General features: G+C 44.0%; 1 protein-coding gene across 7 annotated transcripts in view; it reads right to left on the reverse strand.

Annotated features, from left to right (window-relative positions):
• The window catches only part of PPP4R3B (protein phosphatase 4 regulatory subunit 3B), a 428645-nt gene extending 407072 nt beyond the window's left edge, over positions 1 to 21573 (reverse strand). For 2 of the 7 annotated variants that reach the window (XM_069234359.1, XM_069234357.1), the window contains exons 1-2: positions 21066 to 21417; positions 12875 to 12930 (exon numbers count right to left, since the gene is read on the reverse strand). In XM_069234359.1, coding sequence (XP_069090460.1) covers positions 12875 to 12930; positions 21066 to 21207 — 198 coding nt within the window. In that variant the 5' untranslated portion in view covers positions 21208 to 21417. Of the gene's footprint in view, positions 1 to 12874; positions 12931 to 18875; positions 19119 to 21065 lie in introns of those variants that run through there. The other 5 variants (XM_069234363.1, XM_069234362.1, XM_069234360.1 and 2 more) reach the window with 4 other exon arrangements.
• Between the last annotated feature and the right edge of the window lie 744 nt (positions 21574 to 22317).

Genomic DNA, 22317 nt, shown 5'->3' on the forward strand with positions numbered 1-22317 from the left:
TAGAAGAAAATCCAAGTTACACCTTTGAATGCCCGCTCCCTTGTCTAGATAGACCGGCTGACGACATCTCCAGATTGGTAAAGCCTGTTGCAGGTTTTCCAGGAGGGTTGGCCAATTATAGTGGACACTGCAGGACTTTTCCTATAGCTCAGACCCAGGGAAGAAGGGCCATGACAGTTTGGATTTGGGCAGAGCGATTTACTGTAGGGTTTAGTTTTCGACCATACAGGAAATGACGCAAGAAAGGGAAGAGTTGCCCCGTCCGAATTGTAGTCCCATTGGATAGGGAGTCCTCCCCACCCACAATCTCAAAATTTGTATAAAACTGGCAACCCTGGCTACCAACCTCAGATTAGTGACTCTGAAAAGACAAAGGAAGTAAGGACCACACCTGTTAAACATTTGGGCCCCAGAAAGAAAACCTGCACCAAGGAAGAAAGCTAAAAAGCTCTTTTAGCGTGCTACAACTTTAGACCCCATGGACTGATCTGTGCACAGTTTTGCTGTTGCTCAGCATATTTAAGCATGCCAAATGTCATGCCATATGTGCGGGGGGGGGGAGATTGGGGGTAAGGGGGGGTGCATGTTCCCATTTCAGCTCACAGCTTGCAGTACAACCAAAACAGCATAAGGGATCTACATCACACTTAACATGGAAATATAAATTTACTCAAAGCATGATTTCAATGATTGACGTAAATTTATTCAGTAGTAAGAGACACATTAAGGTTTAAACAAAAGTTTAAAAAGCTGCCAGGCGACCTACAACCGGTTAACATTTTTGTACTTCTTGCCCGTTTTAGTCTGAGGAAGTTTGCAACTAGATCGGCTGAAAAGGCCTGCCACTGGTAAAGAAGCATTTGGCTCATCGACCATTTCGGATCCACTTGCTAAGAATTAGGGTTGTTGACCGATGGCACCAAATGGCTGCCTGCAACAGAAATACTGCTCTTACACCAGACATGACTTCCCAAGCCACAGTAAGGGGCCCTCACAATAAAATTACAACAAAGTGAATTTACATGACTCAACATAAAGCATGTCCTCGTGTTAAGTACATCTAAGGTGGCATTACACACTAGAGACAACTTTTCGTTAGTGTGCAAACTCCCCTGGCTCTACCACAAAACCATGGACCAGATATCTCTAGCAATGTGTGCTGTACTTCCTCCTTAATCTGCAAACCGTTTTACAATTTGAACACCATACGTTTCTGACTAGCTGCCAGATCAAGTAACTATCCTCTACAAGAAGAAGTGTCATTTCCTTGGCAACCAACAGAAGAAGCATCATTCTGTGACAAGCAGGAGTTCTGACATAACGTTTTTACAAGTGACTGCTGCATTTTCATCACAAGCACAATCCATGTTTTGCAGGAGCTGGAAATAAAGTGGAACATTACAAAAAACGAGAAATGCTATGGAAAAAACACAGTTACAGGGTTATGGTTTGGCCCAAACACGAACAGCCAATAAAATTTGCCAGTCATGGTTTGTAACCCATGCCATGCAACTCATGTAGCTCACCAAGCACAAAACACCAACTTGCAAATGGTCCTGGAAAAAGAGATAACCTATCAGGAGTAAAGTAAATTGGGTAGTAAGAGGGAGGGGACGATGTCAGTTATTGCATGCTCTGCAAACCATAACCAATGAAATCCCATGGTTTTGATGTCTGAGACAGAACCACAACTCGGTGCATTCTGCCCACTTGAAGACAATACATCTGTAAATGTATTCATACACACACACACACACACACACACACACACACAAACTACAAGCATATTCATGAGGTTGATGTGCACCACTGCAGTTCATTTTCACCCTTCTCAAGTTTTCCTCTTGGATTTGAGCAATTTGTATGAAACTTAAGGACATCTCTTTCAGCATGCTGCATTTGGATCACACTGGCTAAATATGCCAAGCGGGGGAACTCCAAATCCAGTGACTTTTTAAAAAACAAAACGAATCCTTGGGAAACTTCTGTCTTTTCTATCTCAAAAAATGTAAAAACAACGGAAGAAGAGCTTTTCAGACTAATGTGCAACTACATTTGGTGCCTTTTCTTGGTATCAACAATTTTCGTTCAGCCATTTGAATTAGTAAGCAAGAACACTGTATATGCCCAAGAGCAACATATATCCTTATGTATTCGGTAACACTAGATACCCTTCTATAAAAAGCAGAACTTAAAGATTGTCTGCATGCAGGAGCAGTTTATCACTGTTTTAGGAGTTAACAGAGGTTGTAAATGTGCAAAACATAAGCGACAACTGTTCTGCCGGAGTGCAGCTAATGTTACAAGTAGGAGCTACATGGAAGCTGGTGTATGCCAACATCAGTAACAAAGCAACACACACACATGGTTAACTGCATGAAAAGAGACCAAACACATATTTGATACCTGCAGTAAACCCACTATGGGGAAGGCCATATTTCGCCGACATTAAAATTTGTTACTACAGGGGCATATAATGAAGGCATGATCTCAAACACTCCATTCACTTTGAAGGCAAAATATGATGGGTAACAAAACAACGACAAACCCCAAATAAAACGCTGAAATGCAGTCTGCATGAGCATTATTAACCTCACAAACAAAGGTAAGTAAGATTCATTCAGGGCAATAACCTACTTTTAACAGTGTTCATAAACATCAAGAAAAATAAAAATAAAAACACATGCTGCAAAGATTATCAAAACATAATTCTGAGACTTTTGAATACAAACAAAAAAAATTAAAATGTCCACAAATATTCCAAAAACAGGCACGGGTAAACACAATTGCCCGAGCTTAATCTGCTAATGCATGTAACTCAAACGTGCAAAGACTATAAGAAACTACAAGCTCGGTGTAAAGAAATGGCTCCCTGTTGCAGTTACCCCCCACTTTTTGCCTGATACTGATGCTGACTTGACTGAGAAGTGTGCTGGGACCCTGCTAACCAGGCCCCAGCACCAGTGTTCCTTCACCTAAAATGTACCATTGTATCCACAATTGGCACACCCTGGCAGTCAGATAAGTCCCTTGTAACTGGTACTTCTAGTACCAAGGGCCCTGATGCCAAGGAAGGTCTCTAAGGGCTGCAGCATGTCTTATGCCACCCTGGAGACCTCTCACTCAGCACAGACACACTGCTTGCCAGCTTGTGTGTGCTAGTGAGGACAAAACGAGTAAGTCGACATGGCACTCCCCTCAGGGTGCCATGCCAGCCTCTCACTGCCTATGCAGTATAGGTAAGACACCCCTCTAGCAGGCCTTACAGCCCTAAGGCAGGGTGCACTATACCATAGGTGAGGGTACCAGTGCATGAGCATGGTACCCCTACAGTGTCTAAACAAAACCTTAGACATTGTAAGTGCAGGGTAGCCATAAGAGTATATGGTCTGGGAGTCTGTCAAACACGAACTCCACAGCACCATAATGGCTACACTGAAAACTGGGAAGTTTGGTATCAAACTTCTCAGCACAATAAATGCACACTGATGCCAGTGTACATTTTATTGTAAAATACACCACAGAGGGCACCTTAGAGGTGCCCCCTGAAACTTAACCGACTGTCTGTGTAGGCTGACTAGTTCCAGCAGCCTGCCACACCAGAGACATGTTGCTGGCCCCATGGGGAGAGTGCCTTTGTCACTCTGAGGCCAGTAACAAAGCCTACACTGGGTGGAGATGCTAACACCTCCCCCAGGCAGGAACTGTGACACCTGGCGGTGAGCCTCAAAGGCTCACCCCTTTGTCACAGCCCAGCAGGGCACTCCAGCTTAGTGGAGTTGCCCGCCCCCTCCGGCCACGGCCCCCACTTTTGGCGGCAAGGCTGGAGGGAACAAAGAAAGCAACAAGGAGGAGTTACTGGCCAGTCAGGACAGCCCCTAAGGTGTCCTGAGCTGAAGTGACTCTAACTTTTAGAAATCCTCCATCTTGCAGATGGAGGATTCCCCCAATAGGGTTAAGATTGTGACCCCCTCCCCTTGGGAGGAGGCACAAAGAGGGTGTACCCACCCTCAGGGCTAGTAGCCATTGGCTACTAACCCCCCAGACCTAAACACGCCCTTAAATTTAGTATTTAAGGGCTACCCTGAACCCTAGAAAATTAGATTCCTGCAACTACAAGAAGAAGGACTGCCCAGCTGAAAACCCCTGCAGCGGAAGACCAGAAGACGACAACTGCCTTGGCTCCAGAAACTCACCGGCCTGTCTCCTGCCTTCCAAAGATCCTGCTCCAGCGACGCCTTCCAAAGGGACCAGCGACCTCGACATCCTCTGAGGACTGCCCCTGCTTCGAAAAGACAAGAAACTCCCGAGGACAGCGGACCTGCTCCAAGAAAAGCTGCAACTTTGTTTCCAGCAGCTTTAAAGAACCCTGCAAGCTCCCCGCAAGAAGCGTGAGACTTGCAACACTGCACCCGGCGACCCCGACTCGGCTGGTGGCGATCCAACACCTCAGGAGGGACCCCAGGACTACTCTGATACTGTGAGTACCAAGACCTGTCCCCCCTGAGCCCCCACAGCGCCGCCTGCAGAGGGAATCCCGAGGCTTCCCCTGACCGCGACTCTTTGAACCTAAAGTCCCGACGCCTGGGAGAGACCCTGCACCCGCAGCCCCCAGGACCTGAAGGACCGGACTTTCACTGGAGAAGTGACCCCCAGGAGTCCCTCTCCCTTGCCCAAGTGGAGGTTTCCCCGAGGAATCCCCCCCTTGCCTGCCTGCAGCGCTGAAGAGATCCCGAGATCTCTCATAGACTAACATTGCGAACCCGACGCCTGTTTCTACACTGCACCCGGCCGCCCCCGCGCTGCTGAGGGTGAAATTTCTGTGTGAGCTGGTGTCCCCCCCGGTGCCCTACAAAACCCCCCTGGTCTGCCCTCCGAAGACGTGGGTACTTACCTGCAAGCAGACCGGAACCGGGGCACCCCCTTCTCTCCATTCTAGCCTATGTGTTTTGGGCACCACTTTGAACTCTGCACCTGACCGGCCCTGAGCTGCTGGTGTGGTAACTTTGGGGTTGCTCTGAACCCCCAACGGTGGGCTACCTTGGACCAAGAACTAAGCCCTGTAAGTGTCTTACTTACCTGGTTAACCTAACAAATACTTACCTCCCCTAGGAACTGTGAAAATTGCACTAAGTGTCCACTTTTAAAACAGCTATTTGTGAATAACTTGAAAAGTATACATGCAATTTTGATGATTTGAAGTTCCTAAAGTACTTACCTGCAATACCTTTCGAATGAGATATTACATGTAGAATTTGAACCGGTGGTTCTTAAAATAAACTAAGAAAAGATATTTTTCTATATAAAAACCTATTGGCTGGATTTGTCTCTGAGTGTGTGTACCTCATTTATTGTCTATGTGTATGTACAACAAATGCTTAACACTACTCCTTGGATAAGCCTACTGCTCGACCACACTACCACAAAATAGAGCATTAGTATTATCTATTTTTACCACTATTCTACCTCTAAGGGGAACCCTTGGACTCTGTGCATGCTATTCCTTACTTTGAAATAGCACATACAGAGCGAACTTCCTACACTCGGTGACTAAATAACAGGGAACAAACCTAGAATGCACAGATAGACCCAGACAACCAACGTGTAGGAAGTTGGCTCTGTATGCACTATTTCAAAGTAAGGAATAGTATGCACAGAGTCCAAGGGTCCCCCTTAGAGGTAAGATAGTGGCAAAAAGAGATAATACTAATGCTCTATTTTGTGGTAGTGTGGTCGAGCAGTAGGCTTATCAAAGGAGTAGTGTTAAGCATTTGTTGTACACACACAAGCAATAAATGAGGAACACACACTCAGAGACAAATCCAGGCCAATAGGTTTTTGTATAGAAAAATATATTTTCTTAGTTTATTTTAAGAACCACAGGTTCAAATTTTACATGTAATACTTCAAATGAAAGGTATTGAAGGTAAGTACTTTAGGAACTTTGAATAATCAAAATAGCATATATACTTTTCACATAAATCACATATAGCTATTTTAAAACTAGACCGTGCAATTTTCACAGTTCCTAGGGGGAGTAAGAGTTAGTTAGTTTTGCAGGTAAGTAAACCACCTACGGGGTTCAAGTTTGGGTCCAAGGTAGCCCACCGTTGGGGGTTCAGAGCAACCCCAAAGTTACCACACCAGCAGCTCAGGGCCGGTCAGGTGCAGAGTTCAAAGTGGTGCCCAAAACACATAGGCTTCAATGGAGAAGGGGGTGCCCCGGTTCCAGTCTGCCAGCAGGTAAGTACCCGCGTCTTCGGAGGGCAGACCAGGGGGGTTTTGTAGGGCACCGGGGGGGACACAAGTTAGCACAGAAAGTACACCCTCAGCAGCACGGGGGCGGCCGGGTGCAGTGTGCACACACACGTCTGGTTTCCAATGTAAATAAATGGGAGACCAAGGGGTCTCTTCAGCGATGCAGGCAGGCAAGGGGGGGCTCCTCGGGGTAGCCACCACCTGGGCAAGGGAGAGGGCCTCCTGGGGGTCACTCCGGCACTGGAGTTCCGATCCTTCAGGTTCTGGGGGCTGCGGGTGCAGGGTCTTTTCCAGGCATCGGGATCTGGGAGTCAGGCAGTCGTGCAGGCGTCGCTGTGGGGGCAACTCTGGCTACTCGCGGTCTCGCAGTCGCCGGGGAGTCCTCCCTGAAGTGTTGTTTCTCCACAAGTCGAGCCGGGGGCGTCGGGTGCAGAGTTGCAAGTCTCACGCTTCTGGCGGGAAACGCAGTTGTCTTGAAGTTGCTTCTTTGGAAACAAAGTTGCAGTCTTGGGCGAACAGAGCCGGTGTCCTCGGGAGTTTCTTGGTCCTTCTAGAGCAGGGCAGTCCTCTGAGGATTCAGAGGTCGCTGGTCCTGGGGAAAGCGTCGCTGGAGCAGTGTCTTTTGAAGTGGGGAGACAGGCCGGTAGAGCTGGGGCCAAAGCAGTTGGGGTCTCCGTCTTCTCTGCAGGGTTTTTCAGCTTAGCAGTCCTCTTCTTCTTAGGTTGCAGGAATCTGGTTTCCTAGGTTCTGGGGAGCCCTTCAATACTAAATTTAAGGGCGTGTTTAGGTCTGGGGGGTTAGTAGCCAATGGCTACTAGCCCTGAGGGTGGGTACACCCTCTTTGTGCCTCCTCCCAAGGGGAGGGGGTCACATCCCTAATCCTATTGGGGGAATCCTCCATCTGCAAGATGGAGGATTTCTAAAAGTTAGAGTCACTTCAGCTCAGGACACCTTAGGGGCTGTCCTGACTGGCCAGTGACTCCTCCTTGTTATTCTCATTATTTCCTCCGGCCTTGCCGCCAAAAGTGGGGCCGTGGCCGGAGGGGGCGGGCAACTCCACTAGCTGGAGTGCCCTGCGGTGCGGGAACAAAGGGGGTGAGCCTTTGAGGCTCACCGCCAAGTGTTACAGCTCCTGCCTGGGGGAGGTGATAGCATCTCCACCCAGGGCAGGCTTTGTTACTAGCCACAGAGTGACAAAGGCACTCTCCCCATGTAGCCAGCAACATGTCTCGAGTGTGGCAGGCTGCTAAAACCAGTCAGCCTACACGGGTAGTTGGTTAAAGTTTCAGGGGGCACCTCTAAGGTGCCCTCTGGGGTGTATTTTACAATAAAATGTACACTGGCATCAGTGTGCATTTATTGTACTGAGGAGTTTGATACCAAACTTCCCAGTTTTCAGTGTAGCCATTATGGTGCTGTGGAGTCCGTGTTTGACAGACTCCCAGACCATATACTCTTATGGCTACCCTGCACTTACAATGTCTAAGGTTTTGCTTAGACACTGTAGGGCCACAGTGCTCATGCACTGGTGCCCTCACCTATGGTATAGTGCACCCTGCCTTAGGGCTGTAAGGCCTGCTAGAGGGGTGACTTATCTATACTGCATAGGCAGTGTGAGGTTGGCATGGCACCCTGAGGGGAGTGCCATGTCGACCTACTCGTTTTGTCCTCACCAGCACACACAAGCTGGCAAGCAGTGTGTCTGTGCTGAGTGAGGGGTCCCCAGGGTGGCACAAGATATGCTGCAGCCCTTAGAGACCTTCCCTGGCATCAGGGCCCTTGGTACCAGGGGTACCAGTTACAAGGGACTTACCTGGATGCCAGGGTGTGCCAATTGTGAAACAAAAGTACAAGTTAGGGAAAGAACACTGGTGCTGGGGCCTGGTTAGCAGGCCTCAGCACACTTTCAATTCAAAACATAGCATCAGCAAAGGCAAAAAGTCAGGGGGTAACCATGCCAAGGAGGCATTTCCTTACACAACGCAAGTAGCCTGTGTGCATTTTTAATAGAATGTAAATGCATGTGTTATAATATTAAATCCAGCCCAGTTTGCTCTCTCAATACTAGCTTGTTATTCCTCAAAATTATGCCCTAAATGCAAAGGCAGGTGTGCTATGCCTGCTGTGCCACAGTACTCACGCTGTACTTCAACGATGAAGCACAACAGGCCACTGCAGCCTTTGCTATTGCAACCGTTGCTGCTACTACTGTTGTCCATGTTGTGGTAAAAGGCATGTCTGTTGCTGTGGTCCCTGACAGGTTTACAGATGTAGATTATGCAGTGGTCCAGGATGTCTTGGCAGCAGTGGTTATCTTTGCTCCAATAGCAAATGCAACTGCTGCTTTTGTCAAAGTAAGGGCTGAGCAAATGGTACTGACATTCACTCTTCTTCCAGCTACTTTCTTGGGCAACTAGACAAAATTAGGAACGATACTCAACATACTCATGCAGTCTTTAATTTCCACCTTTCTCAGACCCTCGAGTTAAGATAGGGGTAGCAGTTTATCTGACGAGTTTGCAGTCCCATTATAACCAGAGTTTGAATATTAAAGATAGTTCCCTGATGGAACTACATAAAATTATAAAACAAATGTGCCAGTTAAGCTGTGTAATCGCCTACATAAATAAAACTTTCCAAGTGAGCGGCTAATAAGAACATTTAGTAGATGTTCAAATCCATTCACCAGGTGCCTGAAACTAAACTACAAACTGAGTTTATAGTTTGTGGTGTCTGATAAATAGCCTATAAATGTAGGACCTTCAACCAGCGTATTCTAAAGCACTTCAATATGATCATAAGACAAGCAAGGTCACCGTCAATAGTTTAGTTACTGAAATCACAGGTAAACAACACAAAGGCATAAAAACACAACAAAAAGGATTCTACTTCGCTGGGGAAAATTACATCAGAGAAAAACTGGGGCAACGTAGGAAGAACATACACTTCCTCTAATCAATCACATCGAGGGCAACATTTAGTTGAACCTCCCACCTAGTAGTAACTAGGTCCTTCCTGACAGTACATCTTTCAATATAAAACGAACTACTCAAATTTTAAAACAATGTCACCATGGTCCACATTTCACCATGTAGTACCAGGCCGTGAAAAAAATGAGTCAGTTACTAAGAAACGGCAGGCCTTACTCATAGCAAATGTTACATCCGGCGTGATAGGAAATACTTTACTTCTTTGCTATGTAGTATTACAGGCCTAAAGATAAACACATCCTAAATTACTTTTTTTCCCTTTTCAGAGCACTCGGGTTTCATGTTTGCCCTATTCTTCACAATTATCACCAGGACCAACACAATATTCCAAATGAACTGCTCTAGTCTATAACAAGCAAGCACCAGCAAAGCCAGTAGATCTGGCCTTGGAAAGTGTGCATTTCTGAAAAATTTTTGTTTTGTTAACATTAAACAAAACTATGTACACCATATAGACATAGACGAGGTCAAGTAGCCCATCAGGCACACAAGCCCTACTGCTCAAGTTCGTTATTTTCCCCCAGCTGTGCATGTGATCAAGCACAAGGTCATCCTGCTACAAAGTGCAGGGCGGTAAATGGATGAAGGGTTGATCCACTGTCACATCCTTTATGCTGAAGTGGGTGTATATGGGAAGAAAATATGAGTGACACTTGAACTGACTAATAAATGAAGAGGGCTGTCTGAAATACTCTGTATGTACGAATTCGTATGATTTTTATTTTTTTTTAAACAATACGAGACTATCGAAACAGCTAAAGCTACCTCACAGCCAGACCTAAAAATGAGAATGCTGCCCCCAGCCAAACATCTACGATCTAAAATCACAGGGCTATTTGATCCAGGCTGTTTACGCCATTCACATTATGAATGGTCTACCAGCCAATCCAGTAGCTGATGAAAAAAATCTGTTAACTTCTAAAAGAGATAGTGACCAATTGAAATTCACTTTTGTGGTGACAACCTAAACACCACAATTCTAGTGTTTTGGTGCAAATGTGCCTGTATGCCTTTCAAATCTTTAGCACCAGGGACGTGGAATTGCTATCACCAGATGACCGGGACATATTGTTTGGGGTCAAGTGCAACAGGTTTTCATGTTTATTTTGTCCTTGGGACAAGCAGGCACAACCCCCTGCAGCACAAACCCTTTGGCTGCCAGTTTACAGAGAAGGGAATTGTCTGCAGTTGAGGTAATATGTGTCCCCAAGAGTGAATGCTCTTCGAACTTCTATTTGTGGTTCATTAGTTAAAAGCCTTCATTATTAGGGTGAGCGCTGTAAATAAACGTTTTAAGGTCACACTGCACTACTGGCAGTGGCTACAGTAAAAATAAAAATTAAAAAAAAAGTGTACACACTTGTTTGAAACGTTTTACAGTATGAGACCAAGTATAATGCTCACAGAATGCTCTCTGATTAGATGCAAATGTTTGCAGCAGCTTGTAAGCAAGAGTGATTTTTTGCTTTCAAAATTCAGTGTTCTGAAAAAAATTCCCGCATGAAAAAAAAACAAAAAAAAAAACATTTTGCTTCTATGAAAGATGCTATTTCTTTGAAGCGTCATGTAGTAAAATGTGTTGATGCATGCTAGTATTTCCCCCAAAAAAATTCCTAATGGAAAGTCAGTGTAACCATTTTCAACAAGATTATAAGAAGCATAAAAATAAACAAGTACTGGCAAAGCCAATCAATCTGATTTTTGTGTCAGTCTTTTGGTTTTGTCAATGCGTGCCTTGTTTTGAAATGGCTTTGGTAACACTTTATTGTTGCGGGAGCTGCCAGGCCCATACAATTGTAACAAACACTGGCAAAAATTAAAAACCGCTTTTGGTCTCAAAAAGCACACATTGCCACTAGTGGCATAACAAAGGCCCCGCAGCCCCCTTCCAGAGGGCCACCCCCCCTCAGCACAGCACCTGCCCTTAGTTAGTCTGGAGGGATATTCTTTGCAGGGGGGCCCCCCTCCAGTTTCATTACGACACTGATTGCCACAGTGGTTCCTGGCACAGCACAAAATTACTTTGTGTGCCAATATGCTCCTTGTGGAAGAGCAGAATGCAATCACTCACAGTATAGTCAGCCATCAGATAGAGAAATAGATGTTTATTAAAAACAAAGGCCCTAGTTTAAGGGTGGCCTTGCACCATCTAAAGCCACATTAGCATCATTTTTCTGATGTTAATGTGGTATTAGTTTGCCAAGAACGCTGCACCATATGTACAAAGTGGCACAATGCATGCACTGCACCACATTGTGACCATTTGTGCCACATTATGCATGCGCCATGCATAATGTATGCTATGGGGTGTTCTGGCAGAAGGGGGCCCGCAAAAATGGCGCAATGAAGTCTACAAGATTTCATTGTGCCATTTTTGGTGTAATTTTTAATGCCTGCTTAAAAGAACGCACCCTTTGGAATCAATAAGCCTCATTGCAATTTGCTCCAATAGCATCAGAAGCTTTGACTCTAGTGGAGCAAAGCGCCACAATAGCATAAGATTTTGACACTATTGTACCTAATTCCACCATGGTGCGCTGTATCTTAAATAGTAGCATTAGGAAGGCGCAAGAAAAGTGGCGCTTTACGATGTGAAGCACCACTTTTCTTGAATCTGGGACGAAATGTCTTTGTTAACGCCAGACCTAATTAGGGACCTAATTCTTAAACAATGTCACTAAAGTACACCCATGGTCTATGTCTTTGAATTAGTGGCTTTCATAAATTCACAAGAACTTACAGAAGTAGACCAGGAAATCGTACTCCTAGAAAATATTTGTGATCTGTATTTTAGCACAAGTAATTATGCATGTGTAGATTTGTTCATGTAGAAATCTATTGAGCGTTTACAAGTTCACTTTCCCTCCAACCTCATTTTTCCCCCCCCTCTAAACCTGGAAGAACTTCTACTTCTGCCCTTGTCAGGAGTAAATGTCCAGCCTTTCTCATTATGGGAAAAGATGAGAAGAGCTGGTGAAAATCCTTAAACATGCAAGTTAGTAGGTTTGCAGTCTCAGACATGTAGATGTTTTTACATGACAAGTTGATTTAAGAAGTAACCTGTGCCCCATGGACAAGTAGATATTTTGATAAATTCCACACCCCTGAGCACACACTCCTTTATGTGAGTTATCAGTGGCAGTTGCTGCAAAAACCTTAAGCATAACAAAAAGTAACTTTACTTCTTTGCTATGTAGTATTACAGGACTAAAGATAAACACATCCTAAATTAGGAAGTAAATCATTCCATTTGCCTATCCTACAGCAGAGAAAATGAGAAGCAAACAAGAGGACAGTGGCTAGTCACTTAAAGAAAATTGTTATTTTCTCACTGCACTAATTTTCAAAAGCATACTCATATTATGAAGGCTTAAAGTTATCTGCACAGCAGAAAATCATGCAATTAAAATGAATGCCAAGGCACAAACATTAAACGTAGCACACAATCCTAATCAGTTTTATTCACAGAGCTAAATTTAAGTAGAGCCCAAACCAAATGTAACAAGATTATTTAAATAAAAAAATAAATAAAAAAGAATACATAGAAAATATGAGAATGAAGGATAACTACCGGGACAGGCCACAGCAAGAAGATTCTTTAATACGCAGAAGAAATGAAACCATACCTGTTGTTTCTGATACGCAGTGTTGGCATTTATCTTCGATTCTAAAAGCAGTGAGCCTGAAAGATTGAAAATTGTACAAAGTTAATCGTTATGTTTCTAGTGAGTATTATTCAGGCTTAATGGCTCAGAGTTCACAGTTTCTAAATATTCACAAATTTCCCAGTTGGATAATATATCATCTTTTTATTCACGCAGTCAGAACCGACTTGGTTCACTGATTACAATATGATCTTGGACAATTTGCCATTCCAAAGTTTGCTTTTAGGGACCTACTATGTACATAATCTACAATGACTGTGAAATGGCTAAAACAAAGGGATGGAGGTTGGAAACAGTAGGTGGTGGGGCACTGAAAAAAGGAATGTGTGTACATTACAAAGACTGAAGTTTATTTTACTTCAGCACCAAGTCCTTGAACGATGAGCTGCAGTGGTCAGGTGTTGGGGAATTAGAAGGGTGTGCATTATGTGCTGGAAGAGACAGTGACTTCATGCATAATGTGGCTCAAATAACTGCTGAATTTTCTTAAGGCTTACAACGCAAAGGTGATCAATGATCTCGTAGGTCTCTTCAACACTGTAAAAGAACATGGTCGATGTGCCTGTGTTCCAACAGAATACCTTTTAAAATGGTCCATGTAGGGGATCATTCATAGTCACACAATAGACAAAATGGTTTCTTTTTTTACGTGTCTTATGTGGAGGCTTTCTGCATTTAGTGTGTTTCAAGTTGCTAACCACTGAAAATAGATCATGGAAGGTGTGACAGCCCTCATAAAAACATAGTATTTTAACACCCACCTAGACGAGTGGACAAGATAAAAGATAATTTCAAGTGTATAAAGATCTGCAGAGTTGGACGCACACTGATTGATACTAGTGATGCAAGCTGCTCAAGACACCCATGACTGGGATTTATCACTGAGTTAACATGCAGTAGAATTGGTTGTGACAACTGTAGTCAATGACTGCTGTTCAGGAAAGGGGAACATCTTGTATTATATTATTAATAATAATAAATGGTGATGGGTGTGTAATTGATTGACATGATGGCTAATGTTTGATTTCTTAAAAAGGGGACGTTTGCTGGGAGGGGGGATTAAGGTAGGGAGCTTGGTTGAAGAAAGGTTGTCTGTGTTTGTTGTGGTAGGAGTGATTGTTTATCAAGAAGATCAAGATAGAGTTGGTAAACTGAAAAGATGGTTGCTGTTAGAATACAGAAAGGCTGCCCAGGACATTAGAAGTGGAAACATTCAGACAAAGTACCCTCTGAGGTGCAAAAAAAAAATAAAAAAACATATACTTTATACAATTCTAGAGGTGAGTATTAGAGTGTCTCAAGAGCTTTCGAAAAATGTCCCAAAGCACAAGAGGGGGGTGAAATGAAGTGCGGCAAAAGCAAAATAGTAATCCAAAATGTTTTTTTGCATAAGTACTCCTGCATTCAGCCACTGAATTTTGAAATGACTGCTTCTATCGGGAATCTGTTTTTGTTATTTCCGGGGAGGAGTGTGGATGGAGAAAATTAATACGTTTGTTCTACTGAACTACATGCATTTTTTTTTATATAGACATCACACCACTATCATGCATTTACTAAATACAATAAATAACAGGAATCACTACAGCCCTAGAAGAAAGACTTTATTCGGTATGAAATAATTCAACCCTTAAATTACATAAACAACAATAAATAGACCATAATATCAATAAAACAGTAAAATAATAATCATAATTTTAAAAAACAGATAAAACCTCGTTATCAAGGATAATAGTCTAAAAAATCCCTACGTTACTACACCAAGTAATGGCTCCCCTCAAAAACAATCCCAAACCCCTCCATACCAATGCATCTGAGGCCATTTGCAGCCACATGAAAGCAGGACGAAATTACACAAAACCCTTTGGCCTCAGCAGGGGTAATAAAAAACGACTTCTAAAAGGTGCATAAAAAACATAGAATAATGTAAAATGGGACGAGGTCTGCAGGGACACCCCGTCACAGGGACACGGTCTGATAGATTTTTCACCATACTGACCTAGCGGAAAGCAGAGATTATTTCTAATGATCCCCAAACGGAATTGAGTAATAAGAGTCCTTTCCCCCAGGTCATTTATTGCTAGGAGATAGGGCTCAGGACCCACCCCCATCTTTAACATAATAAAATCCCTGACTGATTGTTTCCCTAGTTTCTTTCCCTCTCTTTCAGCCCTCCGAATTATTAAGAAATTCTCCTTCACCCAATTTTTATCCTGGCTAGTCAGACCCTCAGGAGAGTCAAACAAGTCCGGCCGCCCCAAATCCTGTGCTACCTTTCTTATATATATCAGCCAAGGAATGTATTTTACATTATGGCAGACCAAACAGTCCCTTAAGATCTCTCTATTAAAAACGGCAAATTAATTACTCCAAATCGAAATCCATAACAAAAGGGGAGCCAATTGAATAGTATCTTGCACACACTCAAGATCTAGTTCTAGATGCAAGCAAAAACCAGAGGTATTTTTGCCAACACCCAATAGTCTTCTACAGAACCGATTTTCTTCAATAATGGGCACTCGGGTGTCCATATACCCCCAGAGTGCTGCACCATACAACAGAAAAGGGAGACATTTTTGCCTGTAGATTTCAAGCAGAGGCTTAATGGGTTTACTTCCTACTCTTACAGCAGAATCAAAAGTGGCACCAACTGAGGCATGGAAGAGCATACTCCTTCTGGCAATAGAGGGTTTCCATGAGCCTTTATCATCAAAAATCAACCCTAAATATGGGAATTCATTGACCCTGCTAATAAATTGATCATCAACCTTTAGCTCCCGAACCCTGCTCAAAGGTTTACCACATACCGTAAAATGCAATTTTTTATAATTGATCTCTAGACCCAAGCCTGACATGTAAGAGGCGTAGGCTCTAACTACTTTACGGAGACCATTCACGGTGCGGGCCATAAGGGCCGCATCGTCGCATATGTCAACACCGGGACATTAGTGTCATTCACCTTAAGGACATCCCTACAGTGTTCCACCAAGAAATCCGACAATCCATTAGTATATAAAAGGAACAGAGTAGGGGCCAACACACACCCCTGGCGAACGCCCTTGGTGAGCCTAAAAGCCTCTGAACATTCCCCATTTGTCCCCACCCTCACATTAGCAACCGATCCTGAGTGGATTTACCGGAGGAGCTCCACAATATCAGGATCCATCCCTTACGGACTTAACCTTTCCCGCAATATGGACCGATTTACCTTATCAAAGGCACAACTAAGGTCCATAAAGGCAAGATAGAGGGTGTCCTTCCTGGCTTGCGTATATTTCCCAATCATCATCAGAAGATTAAGGCACTGTTCACGTGTGCCAAGACCTTCCATAAAGCCATACTGGTCCCGGCTCAAAATTTCCTTTTCTGCCGTCCAAGCCTCAATACGCCTTAAGATGATCCGTCCCAAATTCTTCCCAGAAGAGTCAAGTAGGGAAATAGGGCGATAGTACTTAGGGTCATTCCGATCCCCCTTTTTAAAAACTGGAATAATACAAGCCCTTCTCCAAGAGGCAGGAATTCCCACAGTAACTGCCGCATTAAGAACATTTAAGAGAACAGGTGCCCATAACTGAGGACTAGATTTGTACAAATCCATGGGGATGGAATCCGGGCCCGGGGCTTTGTTACTAGCGCTACCCTGGAGTGCATCAATAACTTCCTGGAGCAAAAACCTAATCGCTAAATCGGGAACCACAACACACTCTTTTTCCCAATTATTTCTTAGAGGGATTCCCTCAAAGATTCTACAGAAATAATTTACCCAAGCCTCCAGGGCAATATTACAGTCCAAACCCTCAGATGTCTCTGTTGCAAAAGAACCTCTATCCACCACCTTCCAAAACAGACCAGGATCCTTCAGGACTGTGACGCGCTCCAACTCTACACAGGCCTTTGCTTTAAATTTTTCCTTTCTTTCCCTCAGAGCCCTTTTATACTTAATCCTTGCTGCTTTCACCGCGGGCCTATCTCTGGGGTATTCCTTGAGGGCCGTTTTCATATTTGCCCTAGCATCGTAACAGGCCTTATCAAACCACTCACCTCTGCGCTTGTTGGGACGACTGTCTATTGAGAATAAACAGTCTCTAACTAGTATGTTTACTTCAGCTATTGCACCCATCACTTCCTTAGGGCTCGGAGTCTCTCTCAAAAGTATATCCATAAACAAGGGTAGGTTAACCCCACCACCCTCTCAATAACTTGTTGGGCACATCTACCTGTTTCCAGCCAAGTCGCCTACCCTGATCTCTTATCTTCACTGTTGCAGGACCGCCCCGCCCTGATTTACTTGGAGCCCCTGGAAGTTTAAAGCACACTGTGAGGGGGTTATGGTCACATACATTCTCCAAGCACCTCTCTTCCAGTTATTAAATCCTTCAGTAACGGAGACACGAAAATGTAGTCAATTGTGGTGCCAGACCCTCTACCCACAAATGTTGGGAGCTGATGAAAATCTACTACTTCAGTGTCCCGGAAGTTCAAAAGGCCCAACTTCCTAAGTTCCTTAATCAGAGCCCTGCCTCTAACATCCTGAATGTCATCCACCGAGTAGTCCACACAGTCGTACTCGAAGGGATTTACCACTGTACTGAGTCGACCCAGCTTAGCATTAAAATCTCCCGATACAATGGCACAGAATTCCAACCCAACCGCCTCCATTCTATGTTTCAACACCTGAAGAATGGAGAAAAGAATCCCAATTTGACACCCCCCATCCCATAGAGCATTATAAAAATTAACCAACAAAACATTAAAATTATTAGAAAAAATTACCCAAACAGGCAATATACCCTGGTGGTTACAATTAATTTTAAAAGCAGCCACTATCTTGAAAAAACGGATTAAGGTAACCAGGCCCCCTTTCCAACAACCTCCAAGGGACTGAACAGCTGGGATAGCAAATCTATCATAGCCATCCCAAGCAGCCAGCCCCTCAGACCATGTTTCCTGTAGCATAATATCATAGTCAGCTACACACCTAACCCAAGCCTGATCAGATAACTTGGCATCATACCCCGCAATATTCCAGGAAATAAGATCACACTTCGAGCCCACCCCCTCCAACGCAGTCACAGTCTTTGTGCATTGTCAATCCACCCCTGTCATCTATAGCCCTATTTAAGAGAACTTTCTAATCCAGTAAATTGAGTTCCAACCAAAAAACAACCTGCTAGGACTCAATTTCATGAACTGAAGATCACTGCAATTCCAGCAGCAAGTGTTTAACTCAAATACCGCTTAACCCTTTAGATTATACATTATTCATGCATATTATTTCTTCTAATATGTTTTGGAAGAAAAATTGTCACAGGCTGAACATTTCTATGCACAGAAAAGAGAAAAATGGGGGAAATGCAGCTGGTTGGGGCTAGAAACAACCTGGCAACACAAAATGATGATTGGCGGAGTGCTGAAACATTTCAAACACTTACCCCTAGTCACAGATCTGGGTTTAATGCATTGTTCTTTTGCTCACCAGGCCACCCCAGTTTGGACCCCGCCATATGTAACTCATATGTAAACAAGTCTTGACCCTATTCCCCATGGGAACAGTCTGATTAACAGTGGTTCCAGTGATAGTTCTGGCTCGTTTTCTTGCTTGTCCGTTGTATTCTTATAAAACACCATCTACACCAAAAGTTCTATGGGCTTCCTATCACATTTCTTCACGACCCAACTTTCGCATCCATGGAGCATATTGGGAAATAACATTGCTTGGTCTATTCCTACTTTTGCTCTGGTACATACATGAGAGCATTTGAAAATATTTTTCAAGCCTACTAACACAGCCCTACAAAGTGCTAATATGTGGTGTACGGCATGACTGGAACTTTGATTACTGATAGTTAATCCCAAAAGACTGAAGCGGTCTGCCACTTCTAGTCCTGCTACACACCTGTTGTCATCCCATATATATTTTTACATTTGGTCCTAGTCCCATTATTTCAGTGTGCTTCTTTACCTGTTACGAAGATTGTCATAGCTTTCTGAGTTTCAGCTATGCAAGTTGTCTCATTCGCATACTAAAGATTGTAGTTTCTTCCATCAATGTTTAATCCACACTCAGATTCCCGACCTGCTTCGCTCATTAAGTATTCTCAGTACAAGTTGAATCGGTTGTATGAAAGAATGAAGTCTTGTTGAACTCCTCTGCCATGTCTCGCCATGTTCTGCCTTGACTGTGGCTTCTTGTCCACTGTACATGCTATGCAATATAAAAATTGGAATTCTACATTACCAGTTTTAACTCTGTGCAACAAAAGTGTGTGCTGCATGCACTAGAAGTGAACTGACCATATCAACCCAATATTGCAAACTACCATTTTGCACATTGAAAGTTAATAGCCAAATGGAAGCAAAGAATCAGATTCACTGCACTGAAAATGTGCTGGGGGGTAAAAACATATCTGATTTTTTTAACCAATATGAAAACAACGTACACCACAGTTAGGAAAAATTGAAGATTACTGCATTTGTTTACAGTCTTTGCATAATCCGTACAAGAAAGCTGCTATTTTATATAACGATGGTGCAATGCGCTCAAGTAGTAATACACAATGCAAAGGACAGCAGCTGCCAAAATTATACTTAGAGACTTGTTAAATGATACTGCTGATCAAGACAGAGCAAATTCAGTCAGAAAGCCTGGGTTTACGTTAGCTTGCACTGCATATTTAGAAGGTCCTTACAGACATGTAACTAATGCCTCCACGCCCTCCTACAGAAACAACCACGTCACAAAGGATCAACAAAAACAGGTCCAGAATAATTCTACTTTGGCTGTAGCTTGGAGGCGTGTTTTAGAAAAACCAAGAATGGCTAATTCGTTTTGGAAAAAAGAAGACCTTGGATCACGTTCAACAAATGGACAGATTAAAGTATCTTCTCTGGTGTAGAGTGGGAAGAAAGATTACACGTTTGATGAAGGATTGGATGGGAGCGGTCTTCATCAAGCGTATTGTAGGCTTATTGAAACCATTTTCCAGGAGGCATAGTAGCTAAAAAATCTCATCTGCAATGAGAATAATTCGTGTCAGTTTTGAGCCTTTAATGCACAGTCAGTAACACAGCATGCAGAGACTTCTGGACTAATATGGGTATCTGCATATTGTTGGAACTGTACTCTCCCCTTGCACGCCAGACTACCCCGGCGTGTTTATCCGCAAAAGGAGAATGAGGATCCGCGTTCTGACGGATGCTCCTTGCTGTCTGGAACTCGAGTGGACCAGGTAGGCAAATTGCACGTCACGTAAAATTCTAAAATCTAACAGTAGAGAAAATATGCAAGTTAAGAAGCGCAAATCACGCATGGGGCTCTCACTTTTCCGCATAGGAACGGACATGGTATTACAAAAAAGGATGCCGGCATCTCCCAGGAATTGTACCGGTTTGTTTGTTTTGTTTCATAGCAACAACCCGTGCCGCGGAATCAATCTGAGCCTAAGGTTTATAAACTCTCAGCACCTGTCACCCTGAGCCGCCAGAAAGAAAACTTTACCCAGACTGCTGCGGGGCAGGAAAGGTTATTCCATGGCATGAACATGTTCCCCGCAAATAAAAAACAATTGACGCGTCTTCAAACCAGGAGGATACCATTCCAGCTGATTGTCCTAACAGCATCCACAAATGTTTTTGGAAAAAAAAAAAAAAGTCAAAGGATGAAATTTCTGTTTCGAGGTGCAATTGCGAGCGTGGTACAACAAAACCATGCCGCCTTCCCAATTTTAAGGTTAACAGACTGTAATCTTCCAAAGATCAGCAGGTTATATTGACTTCTAGGCAAGAACATAACGGGTTCAACTACGAGTCACACTCCATCCACCACGAACATATTTATTCACACAGTGGCGTGCAAAAAGTAACAACTTAAAAACATCCCAAATATAGTGTTAAACACGCCACTAAGCCCTTTTATTTAAACAAATGACCTTTTATGTGCAAATGTTTGACCATTCCCTATAAAGTCCCGCCCCCTCATTCTTGGCATCGTCTATCCCTGTCACTGACCTTTCACTCAGGCCAGTATCGTTCACGCGTCGCCTTTCACACTCACAAACAACCCCTCGTTACTGCATCAAGAATGAAGTATCAGGACAGCGTATCTCACTCAAAGCTGCTCTAGAGCGTAACTTTTATCCTTGATAGTTCTCACCGTCGGACTCTGCTCGCACAAGCAGGGACATCCCCTTGAGCCGCTCCACGTAGGTGGAAGAGACATGTCCGGTGCCCCGGTCGTCCCACTGCCGGTCCTCATTCAAAGTGTAGACTTTCACCCGGCGCCGTGTGTCAGACATGCTGTGGAGTGGGTCAGTGGCCCCTGGGGACCATCCGTTAGCGCGGCCCGTACTCTGCCATTGCCGCCTCTGGCAGGGCTCGAAGGTGCTCGGGAAACGCTACCACTAAGGCGGCGTCACCCCGGGCTCCTGGGCTTCGGCCCTGATAGCCCTGCGCCGCTACACGTCGGCCATCTTGGAACCCGACGCTCTTGCCTTTCACTTCTTTACGGGGAGCAATAGAATGGAAAGCTACGGGCTGCACCCGAAGGGGCTACGGAGGCCGCGTAGGGTGAACAACTGCACGTAAGCCCGGCGCGCGGCTTCCGCAAAGCAGGAAATAACCAGAGAGAAGTGCGTGATGGCACCTACAGAGAAACTGAAGAGGGAGATGCGCGCGCATGCAACGTAAAAATAGGACTGACAACATCAAAGCAAAGGCTAATAGAGCACTCATTTATTGTCGTGCCCAAACACGCACAATAGACTAGTTGTTTACAGTACTTATTGGCTATGCATTTTTGTCTAGAAATGTGTACTTTTTATACATACAGAAAGAATCGGGATTGTTCTTTATGGTTTAAGATGCACGTTTTGTGAAGTTGATGATTACTGAGTTAACCCTTTTGCTGCCATGCATTTACCCCTCAGGAGCCAGGCCATTTTTGGCTATTTGGGGCAGTTCGCGCTTAGGCCCCTGTAACGTTTTGTCCACGTAAGCTACCCACGCCAAATTTGCTTCCTTTTTTCCCAACATCCTAGGGATTCTAGAGATACCCATAGTTTGTGGGTTCCGCCCGAAGGAGACCAAGAAATTAGCCAAAATACAGGAAACACCGTTTAAAAAAAAAAAAACGGGAAAAGGGCTGCAGAAGAAGGCTTGTGGGTTTTTTCCCTGAAAATGGCATCAACAAAGGGTTTGCGGTGCTAAAATCACCATCTTCCCAGCTTTCAGGAACAGGCAGACATGAATAAAAAAAAAAAAAAAAGAAATCTCAACACAATTTTGGCATTTTCCTGGGACATACCCCAATTTTTACTATTTTTTATGCTTTTAGCCTCCTTCCACTTAGTGACAGAAATGGGTGTGAAACCAATGCTGGATCCCGGAAAGCTAAATATTTCTGAAAA

Source organism: Pleurodeles waltl, chromosome 5 (assembly GCF_031143425.1).
Source record: "Pleurodeles waltl isolate 20211129_DDA chromosome 5, aPleWal1.hap1.20221129, whole genome shotgun sequence".
Classification (NCBI taxonomy): Eukaryota; Metazoa; Chordata; class Amphibia; order Caudata; family Salamandridae; genus Pleurodeles; species Pleurodeles waltl.